At 47.1% G+C, this 22,954-nt stretch overlaps 1 protein-coding gene across 1 annotated transcript; it reads left to right on the forward strand.

Annotated features, from left to right (window-relative positions):
- Positions 1-1,623: 1,623 nt before the first annotated feature.
- On the forward strand, positions 1,624-22,289 carry LOC129859807 (paralemmin-1-like). Its single transcript, XM_055929934.1, has 6 exons — positions 1,624-2,181; positions 9,929-9,971; positions 17,395-17,475; positions 19,626-19,741; positions 19,929-19,987; positions 20,270-22,289. The coding sequence occupies exons 1-6, from the start codon at positions 2,120-2,122 to the stop codon at positions 20,653-20,655; spliced, it is 747 nt and encodes a 248-aa protein (XP_055785909.1). The 5' UTR covers positions 1,624-2,119; the 3' UTR covers positions 20,656-22,289.
- Positions 22,290-22,954: the final 665 nt, after the last annotated feature.

Below are 22,954 nucleotides of genomic sequence, written 5' to 3' on the forward strand. Positions count from 1 at the left end.
GATGGTGCACTGCACCAACTGAACCAATCTACATGAGCAGTGCCTTCAGAAAGTATTCATACCCCTTGACTTATTCCACATTTCCTTGTGTTACACTTACAGACTGAACTCAAAATTGATAAAATATTTATTTTTATCACCCATCTACACACAATACCCCATAATGACAAAGTGAAAACATGTTTTTTTTTAAATTGTTGTACATTTATTTCAAATTAAATACTGAAATATCTAATTTGCATAAGTATTCACACCCCTGAGTCAATACTTTGTAGAAGCACATTTGACAGCGATTACAGCCGTGAGTCTTTCTTGGTAAGTCTCTTAAGAGATTTCCACTCCTGGATTGTGCAACATTTGCCAGTTAATCTTTTCAAAATTCTTCAAGCTCTGTCAAATTGGTTGTTGATCATTACTGACAACCATTTTCAGGTCTTGCCATAGATTTTTCCAGTAGATGTAAGTCAAAACATTAACTCGGCCACTCAGGAACATTCACTGTCTTCTTAGTAAGCAACTCAAGCGTAGATTTGGCCTCGTGTTTTAGGTTATTGTCCTGCTGAAAGGTGAATTAATCTCCCAGTGTCTGATGGAAAGCAAACTGAACCAGGTTTTCCTCAAGGATTTTGCCTGTGTTAAGCTCCATTCCATTATTTTTTTGTCCTGAAAAACTCCCCAGACCTTAACAATTACAAGCATACCCATAGCATGATGCAGCCACCACTATGCTTGAAAATATGGAGAGTTGTACTCAGTAATGTCTTCCATTGGATTTGCCCCAAACATTACACTTTGTATTCAGGACAAAAAGTGAATTGCTTTGCCACTTAAATATTACTTTAGTTCCTTGTTGCAAACAGGATGCATGTTTTGGAATATTTTGTTTCTGTACAGGCATCCTTCTTTTCACTCTGTCATTTAGGTTAGTATTGTGGAGTAACTACACGGTTGTTGATCCATCCTCAGTTTTCTCCTATCACAACCATTAAACTCAGTAACTGTTTTAAAGTTATCATTGGCCTCATGGTGAAATTGATCCAATTTTCATGTTGTTTGAGTTGCTTTGTGCATCAGCAAATTAGCTTGAGATGATTTTACTGCAACACTGCTCACTGCATCCAAGTTGCTTGACATAGGTGTTTCAAAGAGCTGTCAGTCAAGGTGAGCTCATGACTATAAGCTCCCTGCCCACTCAGCCTGTCTTTTCAAACTTCCTGGTAGTTAGCCATGAGAGAACAAGTACGTTTCAGAATGACTGTTCGGGACCTTTAATGTCTTTTGAACTCTGTTTCCTGACTGAATCAGCATTCAAATGTAATGAATTGTGTTTGTGGTAGAGCCTCATTGGCAGCTATTGTTATCATACTGTATGTCTGCATCAGACTGTCAGCTAGACCCAGAGCGCATTTAGAAACAGAGGCCCATTATCGTGTCAGACTGTCGGCTAGACCCAGACCCCATTTAGAACCAGAGGCTCCAATATCCTATCAGACTGCCGGCAATACCCAGACCCCATTTAGAACCAGAGGCCTCAATATCATATCAGTCAACAACACACCCTGAGACTCTTTATCTCGGGAGGAAGGCGTGTCCCACTTCTCTCTCTCTCTCTCTCGCTCGCTGTCTCTCTCTCTCTCCCTCCTCCTCTCCCTCCCAGGTGTTTGGCGAGCTGGTGAGAGCACAAACCTTTCTGCAATCTGTTTCAAAATGCGCTCTGGGTCTAGCTCACAGGAGACAAGCAAATCATCATTTTGAGGGAACCCGGAGAGCTTTCATCTCTCCAAAAACCCGCCAATTCACCCACGAACTCCTGCAATATCGAGGATCTAAGATAAATAACAGACAGCTTGTTCTCTCTCTGTTGTAGTGTTGAGCGGTACGAGCTACCCCGACACACGCATACACACACAGCTCGGGCGTTCCCGCGACTTCTCTGCGGCTAACGGAAGGGTGTCAGGAGAGAGGTGAGGGAGAAAGGAGGAGGAGAAGGGGAGAGAGGAGGGGAGGAAACCCGACTGTTTTGAAGCTATACGCCAGTAAACATAGACTATAAGCATACACAGTGAAAGAAGAGGAAACCGTCACAGTGCTATTTTATTTCAGTGTGGATGAAACTAGGATGAGAGAGACGCCAAAGGAGAGAGACGCCATCAGTGACAAGTTAAAGGACTCCGCTATTGGGTAAGTAGCCTGGCTACTGGTCTGTCTGCTCGTTACACGCAGTGTCTACTCACGACTATACGCGAATTTGTTGACTAGCCGTAGCGCTCCACTGCCACAGCATCACGGAACAGCAATGAAGGATGGAGGTGAGGAGAGAAGGGGATGGAGGGATGGAGCAGAGAGAGAGATGCAGAATAGAGGGAAGACGAGATGAAGAGACAGTGTGTGTTTTCTAATGTAGGCATAATGTAATTATAAATGATACAAATCCCGTTAATGCATACATGGAAATGCATGACAATAATGTGAATAAAACAATATGATAATAAATACTAGTCTTACATAAATAAATAAACAATATACAGTACAGGCATAGCCGGATTATGAAATCAGAGACCCCGGGCACTGTTTTTTGTTGTTGCCCCCACACACTTCCTGGCACACCATTATTTTCTGTAAACAAATCCATGCACCAAGATGCAATTCAATGCGTGGTTTCCTGTTGAAGAAAAAGGCCCTTTATAATAAAGCCATAATAACATTTGTAATGTAGGCTACAGTTTAGCAGGGGCGTTTTTAGGATTTCCACACATGGGGAACACTTGTTTGCAGCGTCCGACAATTTGTTTTGCCTTTTAAAAATGCATTTCATACAATTCTACATACTTTACAAGACAGAAGACATTAGCGGAATCGTTTCTAATACCACACAAATAACCGAAATCAGTGGCTACTCTGACACTAACAAACTGAGATCAATCTGGTCTGGAATTCAAACAAATAACAGCCTAGGCTAATGAAGCGACACACATTGTACAATATTGTGAGACAATATAGACTATATATACAAAAGTATATGGACACCCCTTCAAATGAGTGGATTTGGCTATTCCAGCCACACCCGTTTCTGGCAGGTGTATAAAATCGAGCACACAGCCATGTAATCTCCATAGACAAACATTGGCAGTAGAATGGCCTTACTGAAGAGCTCAGTGACTTTCAACGTGCCACCGTCATAGGCCACCTTTCCAACAAGTCAGTTTGTCAAATTTATGCCCTGCTAGAGCTGCTCTGGTCAACTGTACATGCTGTTATTATGAAGTGGAAACGTCTAGGAGCAATAACGGCTCAGCCGGGAAGTGGTAGGCCACACAAACTCACAGAACGGGACCGCCGAGTGCTGAAGCAAGTAGCGCGTAAAAAACGTCTGTCCTCGGTTGCAATACTCACTACCGAGTTCCAAACTGCCTCTGGAAGCAACGTCAGCACAAGAACTGTTGGTCGGGATCTTCAGGAAATGGGTTTCCATGGGTCTCCCGAGGGCCGCAGCGGTCTAAGGCACTGCATCACAGTGCTAGAGGAGTTACTACAGACCCGGGTTCATTCCCGGGCTGTGCCACAACCGGCCGTGGCCAGGAGTCCCATAGGACAGCACACAATTGACATCACACCATATTGACTGCTTGTGGTGGGCCGGGTGCATGCAGGCTGACCCCAGTCACCAGTTGAACGGTTTCCTCCGACACATTGGTGTGGCTGGCTTCCGGGTTAAGCTGGCGAGTGTTAAAGAGCGTGGTTAGGCATGTCATGTTTCGGAGGACACATGATTCCACCATCGCCTCTCCCGAGACTACTGGGGAGTTACAGCGATGAGACAAGATCGAAATTGTGGAGAAAAAAGGGAGGTAAAATACAAAATAAATAAAAATACAAAAATATACAACAAAAAAATGGGTTTCCATGGCCGAGCAGCCACACACACACAAGCCTAATGCTTCGATCACACTGACAGCGTCATTGCATTTTGGTACACCAGAATTACATTAATTTCCAATGAAACGCTTCGTTTGCCTTGCAGCACTGTGTTGCAGTGCGTTCGGTGTGGTGCATACGTTGGATTTATTGAACGTATGCGTCAAACTGTATGCGTAGGTGGCTTGACAGAAATGGTAGCAGAAGGTGAATGTTGAATTTTTGTGGCATACATATCCATATGATGCTGCATACTATTTTGGGCAAGGACGCTGTCGGTGTGATCGAAGCGTAAGATCACCATGCGCAATGCCAAGCGTCGGCTGGAGTGGAGTAAAGCTCGTTGCCATTGGACTCTGGAGCAGTGGAAACCCCTTCTCTGGATTGATGAATCACTCTTCGCCATCTGGAAGTCCGACGGACGAATCTGGGTTTGGCGGATGCCAGGAGAACGCTACCTGCCCCAATGCATAGTGCCAACTGTAAAGTTTGGTGGAGGAGGAATAATGGTCTGGGGCTGTTTTTCATGGTTTGGGCTAGGTCCCCTTAGTACTGCACCTAGCTCTAACCTCAACTACATCAAACACCTTTAGGATGAATTGGAACATCGACTGCGAGCCAGGCCTAATTGCCCAACATCAGTGCCCGACCTCACTAATGCTCTTGTGGCTGAATGGAAGCAAGTCCACACAGCAATGTTCCAACATCTAGTGGAAGCCTTCCCAGAAGAGTGGAGGGTGTTATACCAGTGGGTAAGCCCCTCCATTAACCCGGCCCTGAGTACAGGGAGGCCACTCAGGCAGTCTCCTCTCTTGCAGAAAATGTGAAAATAAACCGTATGCTTTGCCCCTGTATGTTGAATAGCTTATTCTAGGCCTTATGTTCTCAAACGGTCAGGTGGACTAGGCTAACACGAATAATAATTTGACCATTTTAATTGTTGCTACATAGGATAGGACATAGGCGACACTAAACGATACCAATTTGTTAGTGTAATCATTTATGATGTAGGCCTACCTTTCATGTATATCTATTTCTTTGACACGCACGCATACGAGAGAGAGAACAGGAGAAGAGAGTGAGAGAGGGATAAGAGAGAGAACGGGAGAAGAGAGAGAGAGAGGGAGAAGAGAGAGAGAACGGGAGAAGAAAAAGAGAGAGAGAACGGGAGAAGAGAGAGAGAATGGGAGAAGAGAGAGAAGAGAGAGAGAGAAGAGAGAGAGACAGAGAGAGAGAAGAGAGAGAACGGGAGAAGAGAGAGAAGAGAGAGAGAGAAGAGAGAACGGGAGAAGAGAGAGAGAGAGTGAACGGGAGAAGAGAGAGAAGAGAGAGAGAGAATGGGAGAAGAGAGAGAGACAGAGAGAGAGACACAGAGAGAGAGACACAGAGAGAGAGAGAGAGAGAGAGATACACAGATTTGTAAGACATGTGTTTACTCCCTGAGCCTTTAGCCCATCAGGCTCACACAGTCTTGTGGCATGCAGGTGACATGTTTGAGACCCCCTCCTCCCCATCATACCAGATAAAATAAAGGAGGTGTTTGTTTTCTCTGTCTGTTGTTTTCTGATAAATTGTGTCATTTTTAGCCTCTAATCCATTTTAATCTCTCTCTCTATCTCTCTTTCTCCCTGTCCATCTCTCTCTCTCTCAATTTCAATTAAATTAAATTCAAGAGTTTTATTGTCATGGGAAACATGTGTTAACATTGCCAAAGCAAGTGAATTAGATAATAAACAAAAGTGAAATAAACAATAAAAATGAACAGTAAACATTACACTCACAGAAGTTCCAAAATAATAAAGACATTTCAAATGTCATAGTATGTACATATATACAGTGTTGTAACAATTGTTCTATTTACGATGGTTGTATTTACAATGGTGTTTGTTTTTCACTTTTCTTGTGGCAACAGGTCACAAATCTTGCTGCTGTGATGGCACACTGTGGTATTTCAACCGGTAGATATGGGAGTTTCTCAAAATTGGATTTGTTTTCTAATTCTTTGTGGATCTGAGTAAACTGAGGGAAACATGTGTCTCTAATATGGTCATACACTTGGTAGGAGGTTAGGAAGTGCAGCTCAGTTTCCACCTCATTTTGTGGGTCAGTGTGCACATAGCCTGTCTTCTCTTGAGAGCCAGGTCTGCCTACGGCGGCCTTTTTGCAGAATACTGCATGCAGAGTCTCAATTTGGTGTTTGTCCCATTTTGTGAATTCTTGATTGGTGAGCGGACCACAGACCACAGAACCATAAAGGGCAATGGGTTCTATAACTGATTCAAGTATTTTTTATCCAGATCCTAATCGGTATGTCGAATTTGATGTTCCTTTTGATGGCATAGAAGGCCCTTCTTGCCTTGTCTCTCAGCTCGTTCACAGCTTTCTGGAAGTTACCTGTGGCACTGATGTTTAGGCTGAGTTATGTATAGTTTTTTGTTTGCTCTTGGGCAATGGTGTCTAGATGGATTTTGTATTTGTGGTCCTGGCGACTGGACCTTTTTTGGAACACCATTATTTTTTGTCTTACTGAGATTTACTGTCAGGGCCCAGGTCTGGCAGAATCTGTCCTCCTTAGTTAGGGACAGAAGTACCAGATCATCAGCAACAGTAGACATTTGACTTCATATTCTAGTAGGGTGAGGCCGGGTGCTGCAGACTGTTCTAGTGCTCTCACCAATTCATTGATATATATGTTGAAGAGGGTGGGGCTTAAGCTCCATCCCTGTCTCACCCCACGGCCCTGTGGAAAGAAATGTGTTTTTTCCCTAATTTTAACCGCACACTTGTTGTTTGTGTATATGGATTTTCTAATGTTGTATGTTTTTCCCCAACACCACTTTCCATCAATTTGTATAGCAGACCCTCATGCTAAATTGAGTCAAAGGCTTTTTTGAAATCAACAAAAGCATGAGAAGACTTTGCTTTTGTTTTGGTTTGTTCGTATGTCAATTAGGGTGTGCAGGGTGAATATGTGGTCTGTCGTACGGTAATCTTGTAAAAAGTCAATTTGACATTTGCTCAGTACATTGTTTTCACTGAGGAAATGTACGAGTCTGCTGTTAATGATAATGCAGAGGATTTTCCCAAGGTTGCTATCCCACAGGAGTTATTGGGTTCAAATTTGTCTCCACTTTTGTGGATTGGGGTGATCAGTCCTTGGTTCCAAATATTGGGGAAGATGCCATAGTTAAGGATGATGGTAAAGAGTTTAAGTATAGCCACCATGTGTCATGCCCTGACCCTAGAGAGCTTTTTATGTCTCTATTTTGGTTTGGTCAGGGTGTGATTTGGGTGGGCATTCTATGTTAATTTTTCTATGTTTTGTTATTTCTTTGTTTTGGCCGGGTAAGGTTCTCAATCAGGGACAGCTGTCTATCGTTGTCTCTGATTGGGAACTATACTTAGGTAGCATTTTCCCACCTGTGTTTTGTGGATAGTTATTTTCTGTTTAGTGTTTTCTGCACCTGACAGGACTGTTTCAGTTTCGTTTCTCACTTTGTTGTTTTGTTCTAGTGTTCAGTGTGAATAAATATCATGAACACTTACCACGCTGCGCTTTGGTCCGATCCTTCCTCATGCAACGATGACCGTTACAGAACTACCCACCACAAGCGGACCAAGCAGCGTGGTATGGAGGAGCAGAGGGTTCAGGATTCGTGGACTTGGGAGGAGATACTAGACCGAAAGGGACCCTGGAGACAGGCTGGGGAGTATCGCCGTCCAAGGGAGGAACTGGAGGCAGCTAAGGCGGAGTGGCAGCGTTATGAGGGAACAAGGCTGGCAAGGAAGCCCGAGAGGCAGCCCCCCCCCCCCCCCCCCCCCCACACACAAAAAAAAATGGTGGGCACACGGGGAGTGTGGTTGAGTCAGGTTGGAGACCTGAGCCAACTCCCCGTGCTTACCGGAAGCAGCGTGGTACTGGTCAGGCACCGTGTTATCGGTAAAGCGCACGGTGTCTCCAGTACGCGCTCATAGCCCGGAGCGCTATATGCCAGCCCTCCGCAAGTGCCATGCGAGAGTGGGCATCCAACCAGGGCAGATTGTGGCAGCTCAGCACGCTTGGTCTGCGGTGCACCGTTTCGGCCCAGGGTATCCTGCGCCGGCTCTGCGTACTGTGTCTACGGAGCGCTGGGACTGTTCAGTGCGTCCTATGCCTGCGCTCCGCCCGTGCCGGGCTAAAGTGGGCATTCAGCCAAGTGGAGAGGTGCAAGTGGTATGCACTAGATCTCCAGTGTTCCCCCACAGCCCGGTTCGACCTGTGCCTGCACTCTGGAGGGGCGGGGCTAAAGTGGGAATTCAGCCTGGAGGAGTGGTGCCAAGGCTGCGCACCAGGGTGCTCCCCCACAGCCCGGTTCATCCTGTGCCTCCTCTAGGGACCAGGCCTCCTGTAGGTCTCCCCAGCCTGGTGGGCCCTGTGGCAGCCCCACGCACCAGGCTGTCTCTGCGTCTCCTCCCTCCAGAGTCGCCCTCCAGTCCGGAGCCTCCAGCGATGGAGCGGGGGGGTACTGTCACTCCCTGACCTTAGAGAGCTTTTTATGTCTCTATTTTGGTTTGGTCAGGGTGTGATTTGGTGGGCATTCTATGTTCATTTTTCTATGTTTTGGTATTTCTTTGTTTTGGCCGGGTATGGTTCTCAATCAGGGACAGCTGTCTATCGTTGTCTCTGATTGGGAACCATACTTAGGTAGCATTTTCCCACCTGTGTTTTGTGGGTAGTTATTTTCCCTTTAGTGTTTTCTGCACCTGACAGGACTGTTTCGGTTTTGCTTCTCACTTTGTTGTTTTGTTCTAGTGTTCAGTGTTAATAAATATCATGAACACTTACCACGCTGCGCTTTGGTCCGATCCTTCCTCATGCAACGATGACCGTTACACCTTGGTTCCAAATATTGGGGAAGATGCCATAGTTAAGGATGATGGTAAAGAGTTTAAGTATAGCCAATTGGAATTTGTTGTCTGTAAAGTTTATAATTTCATTGAGGATACCATCAACACCCCAGGCCTTTTTGGGTTGGAGGGTTTGTATTTTGTCCTGTAGTTCATTCAATGTAATTAGAGAATCCAGTGGGTTCTGGTAGTCTTTAATAGTTGATTCTAAGATTTGTATTTGATCATGTATATGTTTTCGCTGTTTTTGTGGTTTATCCATACATCTCCATTTCGAATAGATAACTCTTTGTGTTGTTGTTTGTTTAGTGGTTTCCAATTTTCCCAGAAGTGGTTAGAGTCTATAGATTATTCAATTACATGAGCTGATTTCTGACGTGCTGTTCTCTCTCTCACTCTCACTCTCACTCTCTCTTTCACATGCTCATCAGCAGTCCTGCAGCAGACATATAAAATCAAATGCACTATTGACTGGAGAACAGAGGGGTCCAGTATATTTTACTACCTGTTCTCCCTCAGGCTACAATTACACACACACACACACACACACACACACACACACACACACACACACACACACACACAATGTATCGGGAGTTGACTGTACATAACAGACTGGTCAATGAACTCGGCCTTATGGCTCTGCTCTACCATTGGCATTGATTGATCAGTCTCCTCTCTAACCCAAGATGTTTCTGAGTAGATGGGGAGAGTTATTCAATTCTATAATGAGAATCCCTCCAGAGTTAGGGTTCATGTTATAGGGTTACGATCAGTATTCATGTACGTGTTGTGTAATGTCATGTTATGCAGTGTGTCAGGGTACCTGCAGTGTGTGTTGTATGTCTCTCCTAATCAAGGTCTCTTGGTGTTTATTTCAGATTAATACTGATCACACCCACGTACGGCACCACACCCACACACACACGCATGCACACACACACACACACAGATCAGACCATCCACATCAACCACATCCAGGACCAGAGCAGCTCTACACTATCTTCCCAAGTCTTCCCAATGAGGCAGAGCGGTATTCCCTGCCAGAGCTCTGGAATCTATTAAAGCAGGAATGTTGACATCACTCTGTTATTCTTCTATCTCACTAACTTTATTTCTCTCTCAGGATGGCTGAGGTTTCGGTGCAGGAGAGAATTCAGGCCATCGCTGTAAGTCACACACACACACACACACACACCACAGCATGCATGGTTTCATACATAGGTTAGACCAGCCTGATCAGCCTGATCAACAGAAATAGACTTCGATTTCAGACGTTTGAAAAGTTCCTAAGAAAGTCGCGCTCACCATAAAACAAAACTTGCCCATCACTGGGCGCAAACTTATGAGTTCTAGTGGCCTGCTCAGACCACTGCGCTATGACAGTTCACAATGCTCGAGCAAGCCGTGAGAATACTTTACGATACTTGAGGGTATGAGGTCAGTTGGTTTGCAGAGCCTTCCCCAAACCATGCCGAATTGACCCTGTAACCGTGCCAAATTAACCCTGTAACCATGCCGAATTAACTCTGTAACCATGCCGAATTAACTCTGTAACCATGCCGAATTAACCCTGCAACCATGCCGAATTAACCCTGCATCCATGCCGAATTAACCCTGCATCCATGCCGAATTAACCCTGCATCCATGCCGAATTAACCCTGTAACCATGCCGAATTAACCCTGTAACCATGCCGAATTAACCCTGTAACCATGCCGAATTAACCCTGTAACCATGCCGAATTAACTCTTTAACCATGCTGAATTAACCCTGTAACCATGCCGAATTAACTCTGTAACCATGCCGAATTAACTCTGCAACCATGCCGAATTAACTCTGCAACCATGCCGAATTAACTCTGCAACCATGCCGAATTAACTCTGCAACCATGCCGAATTAACCCTGCAGCCATGCCGAATTAACCCTGCAGCCATGCCGAATTAACTCTGTAACCATGCTGAATTAGCTCTGTAACCATGTTGAATTAACCCTGCAACCATGCCGAATTAACCCTAAAACCATGCCGAATTAATGCATAAAAAATAGACGTTGATCCATAATACTGTACGTCGATGTTCGAACGTGTCACAGTGGCGTGTATAAGTGGCAGAGGAAGTCAGGCGCAGGAGAGTCAAATAGAGTGTAGAATGGAGTACTTTAATTAAAGTCCCAGTAATCTGCTCCATAACACTCACGGAAAAAACATAAAACAAATCTGGGTACGAAGACCCGTCGCACACCTATACACAATCAACACAACACTTGACAACGAACAATCTCTGACAAACACATGAAGGGAAACAGAGGGTTAAATACACAACAGGTAATGAATGGGATTGACAACAGGTGTGTGGGAAGACAAGACAAAACCAATGGAAAATGAAAAGTGGATCGATGATGGCTAGAAGGCCGGTGAAGTCGACCGCCGAACACCGCCCGGACAAGGAGAGGCAACGACTTCGGTAGAAGTCGTGACATTACCCCCCCCCTGACGCGCGGCTCCAGCAGCGCGTCGACACCGACCTCGGGGACGACCCGGAGGGCGAGGTGCAGGGCGATCCGGATGGAGGCGGTGGAATTCTTTTAACATAGAAGGATCTAAAACGTCCTCCACCGGAACCCAGCATCTCTCCTCCGGCCCGTACCCCTCCCAGTCCACGAGGTACTGAAGGCCCCTCGCCCGACGTCTCGAATCCAAAATGGATCGAACAGAGTACGCCGGGACCCCCTCGATGTCTAGAGGAGGCGGAGGAACTTCACGCACTTCAGCCTCCTGGAGCGGGCCAGCCACCACCGGCCTGAGGAGAGACACATGGAACGAGGGGTTAATACGGTAATTAGTGGGCAGTTGTAACCTATAACATACCTCGTTCACTCTCCTCAGGACTTTAAACGGCCCCACAAACCGCGGACCCAGCTTCCGGCAGAGCAGGCGGAGGGGCAGGTTTCGGGTCGAGAGCCAGACCCTGTCCCCTGGTGCGAACACCGGGGCCTCACTGCGGCGACGGTCTGCGCCAATTTTCTGGCGCCTTATGGCACGCTGAAGGTGGACGTGGGCTGCCTCCCAGGTTTCCTCAGCGTGCCGAAACCAATTGTCCACCGCAGGAGCCTCGGTCTGACTCTGATGCCAAGGAGCCAGAACCAGCTGATACCCTAATACACATTGAAAAGGAGTAAGGTTAGTGGAGGAGTGACGTAGCGAGTTCTGGGCCATCTCTGCCCAGGGCACGAACTTCGCCCACTCCCCCGGCCGGTCCTGGCAATAGGACCGCAGAAACCTGCCCACATCCTGGTTAACTCTCTCCACCTGCCCATTACTCTCGGGGTGAAAACCTGAGGTAAGACTAACCGAGATCCCCAGACGTTCCATGAACGCCTTCCAGACCCTTGATGTGAACTGGGGACCCCGATCAGACACTATATCCTCAGGCACCCCATAGTGCCGGAAAACGTGTGTAAACAGGGCCTCTGCAGTTTGTAAGGCCGTAGGGAGACCGGGCAAAGGGAGGAGACGACAGGACTTCGAAAACCGATCCACAACGACCAAGATCGTGGTGTAACCCTGTGAAGGTGACAGATCAGTCAAAAAATCCACCGACAGGTGCGACCACGGCCGTTGAGGAACAGGTAAAGGTTGAAGCTTACCTCTAGGCAGGTGTCTAGGAGCCTTGCACTGGGCGCACACCGAGCAGGAGGAAACATAAATCCTCACGTCCTTAGCTAAAGTGGGCCACCAGTACCTCCCATCAAGACAGCGCATCGTCCGACCTATCCCAGGATGACCAGAGGAGGGTGACGTGTGAGCCCAATAGATCAATCGGTCGCGGACAGCAGACGGAACGTACAGACGACCAGCTGGACACTCAGGAGGAGAGGGCTCTGCACGTGACGCCCGCTCAGTGTCCGCGTCCAGCTCCCACACTACTGGCGCCACCAAACACGAAGCTGGGAGTATGGGAGTGGGATCCATGGACCGCTCCTCTGTGTCATACAGCCGCGACAATGCGTCTGCCTTGACGTTCTGGGAGCCTGGTCTGTAAGTAAGAGTAAACACAAAACGAGTGAAAAACATGGCCCACCTTGCCTGGCGAGGATTTAGTCTCTTCGCCTGCCGGATGTACTCCAGATTGCGGTGGTCAGTCCAGATAAGAAAAGGGTGATTAGCCCCCTCAAGCCAATGCCTCCACACCTTCAAGGCTTTTACGACAGCTAACAGCTCCAGGTCCCCCACATCATAGTTACGCTCCGCCGGGCTGAGCTTCTTCGAAAAGAAAGCACAGGGGCGAAGCTTCGGTGGCACACCCGAACGCTGAGAGAGCACTGCTCCTATCCCAGCTTCGGATGCGTCCACCTCTACCATGAATGGCAAAGAGGGATCCGGATGAGCCAACACAGGCGCCGAGGTAAACGGAGCCTTCAGTTGTCCAAAAGCCCTATTCGCCTCGGCCGACCACTGCAAGCGCACCGGTCCCCCCTTTAGCAGTGAGGTAATGGGAGCTGCAACCTGACCAAAACCCCGGATAAATCTCCGGTAGTAATTGGCAAACCCTAAAAAACGCTGCACCTCCTTTACCGTGGTTGGAGTCGGCCAATTACGCACGGCTGTAATGCGGTCACTCTCCATTTCCACTCCTGAAGTGGAAATCTGATGCCCTAGGAAGGAGATGGATTGTTGGAAGAACAAGCATTTCTCAGCCTTGACATATAGATCATGCTCCAACAGGCGACCAAGCACCCTGCGCACCAAGGACACATGCTCGGCGCGTGCAGCAGAGTATATCAAAATATCATCGATATACACCACTACACCCTGCCCGTGCAGGTCCCTGAAGATCTCATCTACAAATGATTGGAAGACTGATGGAGCATTCATCAACCCATATGGCATGACCAGGTACTCATAATGACCTGAGGTGGTGCTAAATGCCGTTTTCCACTCATCACCCCTCCTAATACGCACCAGATTGTACGCACTCCTGAGATCCAATTTTGTGAAGAAGCGGGCCCCGCGCATTGACTCCATTACTGTATTGATCAAAGGTAGCGGGTAACTATATTTTACCGTGATTTTATTAAGATCTCGATAATCAATGCACGGGCGTAAACCGCCATCCTTCTTCTTCACAAAAAAGAAACTCGAAGAGGCGGGTGAAATGGATGGCTGAATGAACCCCTGACGCAGGGATTCAGAGATATAATTATCCATAGCCACTGTCTCCGCTTGCGACAGAGGATACACGTGACTCCTGGGATATGCAGCGTCTACCAGGAGATCTATCGCACAATCCCCCTGTCGATGGGGTGGTAATTGAGTCGCCTTCTTTTTACAGAAGGCGAATGCCAAATCGGCATATTCTGGGGGAATGCGCACGGTGGAAACCTGGTCTGGACTTTCCACGGTAGTAGCACCAACGGAAACCCCTACACACCTACCTGAGCACTCTCGCGACCACCCCGTGAGAGCCCTCTGTGGCCAAGAAACAGTGGGGTTATGAGTAGTTAACCAGGGTAGGCCTAGCACCACAGAATACGCAGGGGAATCAATAAGGAAAAGACTAATCTTCTCCTTGTGACCCCCCTGCGTTATCATAGACAAAGGTGCGGTGACCTCCCTGATAAACCCTGACCCTATTGGTCGACTATCTAAGGCATGAATAGGGAAAGGCATATCCACAGAAACAATAGGAATCCCTAAACTATGAGCTAAATTTTTATTAATGAAATTCCCAGCCGCGCCTGAATCTACTAGCGCCTTATACTGGGAATGCAAGGAAAAATCCGGAAAAGTGACGGAGACAAACATAAGTGCAGCAGAGGGCTCTGGATGAGTATGGTGCCTACTCACCTGGGGTGATGCCAGAGTGCCCTGCCTGCCTTCTCTATTCCCAGAGGAACCAACCCGGCACCGATCAGCAGTGTGATCTCTGCGATCATAGATGGTGCTCGAGTGGGTACCCCCTCCGGTCTCCCTGCGCACCATCCCTCCCAATTCCATAGATTCGGGAGAGAGAGTGCGGGAGGATGGAACAACCAGACCCCGATCTAGACGTCCACGAGTAGCCAGCATGTTGTCCAGCCTGATGGACATATCCACCAGCTGGTCGAAGTTGAGGGTGGTGTCTCTACAGGCCAGCTCCCGACGAACGTCCTCGCGTAGACTACAACGGTAGTGGTCGATCAGGGCCCTGTCGCTCCATCCAGCGCCGGCAGCCAAGGTCCTAAACTCCAAAGCAAACTCCTGGGCACTCCTCGTCTCCTGCCTCAGATGATAGAGGAGCTCACCCGCCGTTTTTCCTTCGGGAGGATGGTCGAATACTCTCCTAAAATAAAGGGTGAACTCCTCAAAATGGTCCAACGCCTCATTCTCCTCTCTATACACAGCGCTGGCCCACTCCCGGGCTTTCCCGGTGAGGCATGAGACGAGGGCGGAACTCTTCTCCCGGTCGGATGGTACTGGGGAGACCGTGACCAGATATAAGTTCAGTTTAAGGAGGAAACCCTGGCAGCCTGCAGTATCACCGTTGTAACCCGTGGGTAGGGGTAAACGGATTTTGTTAGGTTCAGGTGGGGAAAACGCGTTAAAGGTAAATCCCCGTTGTGGCAGTGGAGGCGCTGGAGAAACTCCCTGTCTCTCCCAGCGATCCATATTCTTGACAATGCGATCCATGACGGCGCTCAAACAGTCAATCTCCTTCGCTTGGTCTATAACGCGCTTTTCCACCTCCATGGGCGTCGTGTCCTCTCCTGCTGACTTCATATTTTTTTGGTCAGAGATTCTGTCACAGTGGCGTGTATAAGTGGCAGATGAAGTCAGGCGCAGGAGAGTCAAATAGAGTGTAGAATGGAGTACTTTAATTAAAGTCCCAGTAATCTGCTCCATAACACTCACGGAAAAAACATAAAACAAATCTGGGTACGAAGACCCGTCGCACACCTATACACAATCAACACAACACTTGACAACGAACAATCTCTGACAAACACATGAAGGGAAACAGAGGGTTAAATACACAACAGGTAATGAATGGGATTGACAACAGGTGTGTGGGAAGACAAGACAAAACCAATGGAAAATGAAAAGTGGATCGATGATGGCTAGAAGGCCGGTGAAGTCGACCGCCGAACACCGCCCGGACAAGGAGAGGCAACGACTTCGGTAGAAGTCGTGACAGAACGGAAACTATGAGATCTTGTGTTAGATCAGGGTTTCCCAAACTGGGTCCTGGGGCCCCGCCTAGGTGCACATTTTGATTCAAATAATCCAGGCTTGATGATGAGTTGGTTATTTGAATCACCTGTGTGGTGCTAGGGCTAAAAACCAAGACATGCACCCAGGGGGAGGCCCCAGTTTGGGAAACCCTGTGTTAGACAACCAACCATTTATATGTTAGATCAATATTTGACCTGTTCTACCATCCTGAAACATCCTGTTACTGTCAAATTTCCTGCCACTCATTGCTTTTTACCCCTCTTCCCCCTCACACACACACACACACACACACACACACACACACACACACACACACACACACACACACACACACACACCCCCCATCCCTCCAGGCATCCTATCCCTCCAGACCTCCTATCCCTCCAGACCCCCCATCCCTTCAGGCATCCTATCCCTTCAGACCTCCTATCCCTCAAGACCCCCTATCCCTCCAGACACCCCATCCCTCCAGACCCCCCATCCCTTCAGACCTCCTATCCCTCAAGACCCCCTATCCCTCCAGACCCCCCATCCCTCCAGACCCCCCATCCCTCCAGGCATCCTATCCCTCAAGACCCCCTATCCCTCCAGACCCCCTATCCCTCCAGACCTCCCATCCCTCCAGACCCCCTATCCCCCCTATCCCTCCAGACCCCCCATCCCTCCAGAACCCCTATCCCTCCAGACCCCCTATCCATCCAGACCTCCTATCCCTCCAGACCCCCTATCCCTCCAGACCTCCTATCCCTCCAGACCTCCTAACCCTCCAGACCTCCTATCCCTCCAGACCTCCTAACCCTCCAGACCTCCTATCCCTCCAGAACCCCTATCCCTCCAGACCCCCTATCCCTCCAGACCCCCTATCCCTCCAGAACCCCTATCCCTCCAGACCCCCTATCCCTCCAGACCCCCTATCCCTCCAGAACCCCTATCCCTCCAGACCTCCTATCCCTCCAGACCCCCTATCCCTCCAGACCTCCTATCCCTTCTATCTCTCCAGACCCCCTATCCCTCCAGACCCCCTATCCCTCCAGAACCCCTATCCCTCCAGACCCCCTATCCCTCCAGACCCCCTATCCCTCCAGAACCCCTATCCCTCCAGACCTCCTATCCCTCCAGACCCCCTATCCCTCCAGACCTCCTATCCCTCCTATCTCTCCAGACCTCCTATCTCTCCAGACCTCCTATCCCTCTATACCTCCAGACCTCCTAACCACATAGAGCCTGTAGATGAATGTCTGTAGCTGAACATCCAGAAGCATTAGGCTAATGCTAGAAGCAGTAATGGACTCATATCCGGCATGAACATGCAGACACAGCACACATCACATTGGTTAAAATGTTTAACATGGCCACTTACTGTGTGTGTGTGTCTTTACAGGAGAAGAGGAAGAGGCAGACAGAGATCGAGAACAAGAGGAGACAGCTGGAAGATGACAGAAGACAGCTTCAACACCTAAAGGTACACGCACGCACGCACGCACGCACGCACGCACGCACGCACACACACACACACACACACACACACACACACACACACACACACACACACACACACACACACACACACACACACACACACACACACAGGCCTTTGTGTCTCTGTTTAGTACCAGATAGAAACACACTCGGCTGTCACAGACTGTTAACACAAGCTAGGAGATAAAGCCTGCTTCGATGCACACTACATAGCCTCCCTGTTATCTCCCCTCTAGCTGACTTGACCAAAGCTAAAATAGCCATTTGATAACCCTTCACACACTGACTGAAGCACCATCCTCTGATAAAGTAGTGTATGTTAGAACACCACCAACGACCTTGTGTGCTCCCATTCCTGACTTTTCTGTGTGTGGCTAAAACGGGGTACATTATGTGTGTGAGAGTGGTTTCCTGCTCAAAGGGAGTGGGACACAAATCTGTTTCCTCTGACCAACCTTCTATGGATAATCTCTAGACACACACACGCACACACACACACAATGAGTTCTACAGCGGCTGTTTCTAATTAAGTGTCATATGTGATGATGTAATGCAGCCTGGAGATTTTGTGATGTAACCATGGAGACGTGCACACATATGGTAGAGAAGTAAAAGTTTGAGAGTAGAGTAAGTTATGTCTGTGTGTGTGTGTGTGTGTGTGTGTGTATGAGTGTGTGTGTGTGTTTGTGTTCCTTCCATTGTCAGTAGTGTAAGTAGTTTTTACACCAGAACAATGAACAGCGTGCTGAGCTGGGGAGGGGTGTGTATATCCAATTATGTGGATGGGGGGAAGGGGAGACACTGCTGATAGCTGCTTTACTGAGGAAAAATGTACTTACTATGTCTGATGTGTGATTGTCCCACCTAGCTATCTTAAGATGAATGCACTAACTGTAAGTCGCTCTGGATAAGAGAGTCTGCTAAATGACTCAAATGTAAATGTAAAATGGAGGGAGAGAGAGAAATATTGAAGAGAGGGAGGATTGTTATGCAGCATTATGGGAAACGTATATACATATTTGCTTAATGGAGAGAGAGAGATAGAAAGGGAGCGTGATGGATGAGAGGCAGTGAAGTAGAGAGAGAGAGAGAGAGAGAGAGAGAGAGAGAGAGAGAGAGAGAGAGAGAGAGAGAGAGAGAGAGAGAGAGAGAGAGAGAGAGAGAGAGAGACAGAGAGACAGAGACAGAGACAGAGACAGAGACAGAGACAGAGACAGAGACAGAGAGAGAGAGGTGTTGTTTCTAAATTCTTCTTCATCATATGGTTGGAATGCACATAAAGCTGACAGGAGAATGCTGGGGAGAGAAGGACTACTCCTTTTTCCCGGAGCTGGTCTAGCTGACAGAAGAATGCTAAGGAGAGAATGACTACTCCTTTTTCCTGGAGCTGGTCTAGCTGACAGAAGAATGCTGGGGAGAGAAGAGAAGGCCTACTCCTTTTTCCTGGAGCTGCTCTAGCTGACAGAAGAATGCTGGGGAGAGAAGAGAAGGCCTACTCCTTTTTCCTGGAGCTGGTCTAGCTGACAGAAGAATGCTGGGGAGAGAAGAGAAGGCCTACTCCTTTTTCCTGGAGCTGGTCTAGCTGACAGAAGAATGCTGGGGAGAGAAGTGAAGGCCTACTCCTTTTTCCTGGAGCTGGTCTACGTAGCTGACAGTATCGCTGCCTGAAATATACACTTAGAAAAAAGGGTTCAAAACCCTTTTTGGTTCCAGGTAGAACTCTTTTGGGTTCCATGTAGAATCCTCTGTGGAAAGTGTTCTACATGGAACCGAAAGGGTTCTACCCATAACCAAAAAGCGTTCTTCAAAGTGTTCTCCTAAGGGGACAGCCGAAGAACCCTCATTGGTTCTAGATGGCACCTTATTCTTCTAAGAGTGTACATACCCTAAATACCTTTCTCTGTGAGCATGGGATTGAACCTCTATTTCCTACTGTCTCTCTACCCTCTCTCTATGCCCTTGCTCATTCTATTCTACCTGTGTGTGTGTGTGTGTGTGTGTGTGTGTGTGTGTGTGTGTGTGTGTGTGTGTGTGTGTGTGTGTGTGTGTGTGTGTGTGTGTGTGTGTGTGTGTGTGTGTGTGTGTGTGTGTGTGTGTGTGTGTGTGTGTGTGTGTGTGTGTGTGTGTGTGTAGTCGAAGGCTCTGAGAGAGCGCTGGTTGTTGGATGGGGCTCCAGAGGAAGATGAGACTCAGAGACGACTTCAGGAGGACAAAGAGAGGACTAAGGCACTAGAGAAGAGCATCCTCTGGTTAGTATACATACATACACACACATACACATACATATGCACATATACGCCGTTGTCGGTCGTTGTTGTTGATAAAGCAAAGTAACTCTTTAATTTATCTTTAATATTATTTCTCCACACACTCCATTCATGTGTAATTAATATGTGTGTGTGTGTGTTTGTGCGTGCGTGCGTGTGTCTGTGTCAGCCTGGAGCAGGAGATAGAGGAGCTGGAGAATCCGGTCGTGACCAAAGAGAACGGAGGAGGTCAGTTCTACTGTTAACAAAGTATTAACATTCTGATCATTATTTTCCATGTGGTATTGCATTTTTTCCATTTGTTAAAAATGACCAAAAGTTTACCAACATTTGCTGATTATATGATGCAAACTACTTTTATATGACAGGACTTTATTCACATAAAAACAGTTGGATGGAAACCTGGCTAGATTTTTGTTAATGTAGAGCCTAACCAGCTCCCCCCTCTCACTCTCCTCCCTCTCTCCCCCTCTCTATTTCCCCCCTCTCTCCTCTCCCTTCGCTCCCCAGCTGTAAATGGAGTATCACAGAACCAGAGTCCTAGAAGAGAACTAACAGGAGTAGAAGCTAAGCTGTTGGGTCCCAGTCCAGACCAGGCCAGCGCTGAGAACCCTGTTACCCTGGTCTTCATGGGCTATACAGCTCTGGAGGGTGAGACAGCAGGGGAGGTGGGGGGGGCAGGGGGGACAGAGGGTGGAGACGGCTCAGTCAAGGCTGAGTTTGTGATGCTACCAGACGGGGAGGTGAAGGGGGTAAGAGAGGGGGAGACAGAGACCCAGGCAGCAGCCAATGGGAGTACGGGTGAGAAGGGGGAAGCAGGGGGGGCAAATGGGGGAGGAGGGGAGGAGGGGGAGAAGGAGAAGAAACAGAGTTGCAAGTGTTGCACAGTCATGTGAGTGTTTGTGTGTGTGTGTGTGTGTGTGTGTGTGTGTGTGTGTGTGTGTGTGTGTGTGTGTGTGTGTGTGTGTGTGTGTGTGTGTGTTTGTGTGTGTGCGTGATAGAAGGAGAGATGTGTGTGAGAGTTTGTGTGTGTGTGTGTGTGTGTGTGAGTGTGTCAGAGCAAGAGAGACTTGAGTGCGTACGTGTGTGAATGCGTGTCTGATCACACACTTATCAGGACTACAAAACCAAACAGTCCGACTCCTCCTGCCAAGCAACAAAAACTACAGCCAACACCAACCATATACAGCCAACAGACACTGGAGAATCAGTACTACTTTGTATTACTGTAGTAGTACTACAACAACAACCTACAGCCAGGACAATATACACTAGACTATGTACTACTTTAGTACTACAATAACAACCTACAGCCAGGACAATATACATTAGACTATGTACTACTCTAGAACTACAATAACAATGGGGAAATCTGAAATGGAACCCTATTTCCTATAGTACTTTGGGCCAAAACACTCCCACAGTGCACTAGTATAGGGAAAAGGCTGCTTTCAGATGCAGCTAGTACCTCCAGACTGATCAAACAAAAACTCCCTCACTGTGTACTGCTATCGTACTACTATTTACTACGATGTATTTCTTCTGATATGGATTATTCTTTTGTTTTGATTGATATTTTTATATTTTTCTGTCTTGACATTTATAGTGTATTCTGTGTGTACTTCTGTATTCTATTCTATTAATATTATCTTTATTATTGAACTGGATGTGCCGTCACGTTATTGTTGAAAAGAAAATGTAGCAGGTCTTTGTATTGTAATGTGTCTGCTATCGGAGCCATCTGGAAAATGTTTATCATTGTTTTTTAGTCCAGAATATGAAGAAGACATACATTTTGTATATTTCTTTGTGTATCAAGTATCTATCAGTCAGTTTCATATTATATTGTCTCTGTAATATAGTTTCACAGTGTGAACAGTATTCAAATATATTGATATCAAGTTTTATACAATGTATTTATTTGTTTGGGTTCTGCCAAATCACAGCCAGCCACACTCTGCATGCAAGCTTGTACCATCATCACAAATCAATAGGTAAACCAATCAATTAATCAAGCAACCACACCATGTCGTCTGGTACTTCTCAGATAACATCATTATCTCTGTTTTAAACTGTCCATCCCATGTCATCATCTCTGTCTCATCATCTCAAGTCATTTATACTCTACTTACATCTAGTAATCTATTGATCTCTATTCATCTCTACTAATCTCCTCATTAGACTCACTATGACACTGTGCAACTCATAAACACATTTCACTATTTTATTTTTAAAAAATGTAAAGGATGGCTGGTTCACTGTTTGAGTCAAGCCCGGCCATTGTTTTAATGCTGATGCTTGTGAATTTTGTTGAGTCAGTGATGTTGAATCTTCTGATGTAGCATTAACTCTAACTCTGATTAGTGTTGTTATTGATCGTAATACTCCTCATCAGGTCTGATCAGTATCATTGATAACTATATCCATCATCACGGCATATTGCTTAACATGAATGTAATAATGGGTTCTATTGGGATCGAAGGGAAGGTGAAACCTGTCGTCAGCAGAATAAACCTTCCATTCCCAGAGACTCTCTGGTGTCTGTGTGTTCCATTACCCTACTCTACAGTGTACACTAGGGGAAAGAGAAAGGGTGGTGTCTGGGATGAGAGAGGGAGGAGGGAGAGAAGGGAGACTGGAGAGGATAGGTTGAATGAAGGGAAATAGAGAGGGGAGAGGGAGGTGGAGAGAGAAGGTGTGGTTAGGGGGAGAGAGAGAGAGGAGCTGGAGAGAGAGATTACAGATCTCTCACTGGAACCAGGGAGTGTGATGGTCTTGGGTTAGCTGGGGTCGTTTATGGGTCATATCCACACACCATAGATTACCTCTGCTTTTTTATGCATTGGAAATAGTAACAACTGTTTCAAACCACTTAATACAACAACAAAAAAACACATGGGTCAAGTATGTGAAATACTTTTGAATAATTGATTGATTACCCAGCGTGGAGTTTGTACCTAAATGACTATTCCATTGGTTTCCATTGTATCCAGCATGCTAATCTGCTGCTGAAGTATGAAGAACGTTGACATTTTGACCCAGCAGGTCTGGTTCAGAGTCCCGAAGTTAACGAAATCCCACAGCTGCTCCTCCTCAGTCAGCCCTGTAATATACAAATTATGCCATCTGTTGGCCAATGCATGAACTACAACCCTGTATGGAATTTGTATTTTCTGAACTACATGAACTGATTGT

This window comes from Salvelinus fontinalis, chromosome 7 (assembly GCF_029448725.1).
Source record: "Salvelinus fontinalis isolate EN_2023a chromosome 7, ASM2944872v1, whole genome shotgun sequence".
In the NCBI taxonomy this organism is placed as follows: domain Eukaryota; kingdom Metazoa; phylum Chordata; class Actinopteri; order Salmoniformes; family Salmonidae; genus Salvelinus; species Salvelinus fontinalis.

Coding starts and splice junctions, on each gene's coding strand:
- LOC129859807 (XM_055929934.1), top strand. CDS start 2,120: ATGAGAGAGACGCCAAAGGAGAGAGACGCCATCAGTGACAAGTTAAAG. Junction 9,972..17,394: donor AGAGAATTCAGGCCATCGCT/GTAAGTCACACA, acceptor GTGTCTTTACAG/GAGAAGAGGAAGAGGCAGAC. Junction 17,476..19,625: donor GACAGCTTCAACACCTAAAG/GTACACGCACGC, acceptor GTGTGTGTGTAG/TCGAAGGCTCTGAGAGAGCG.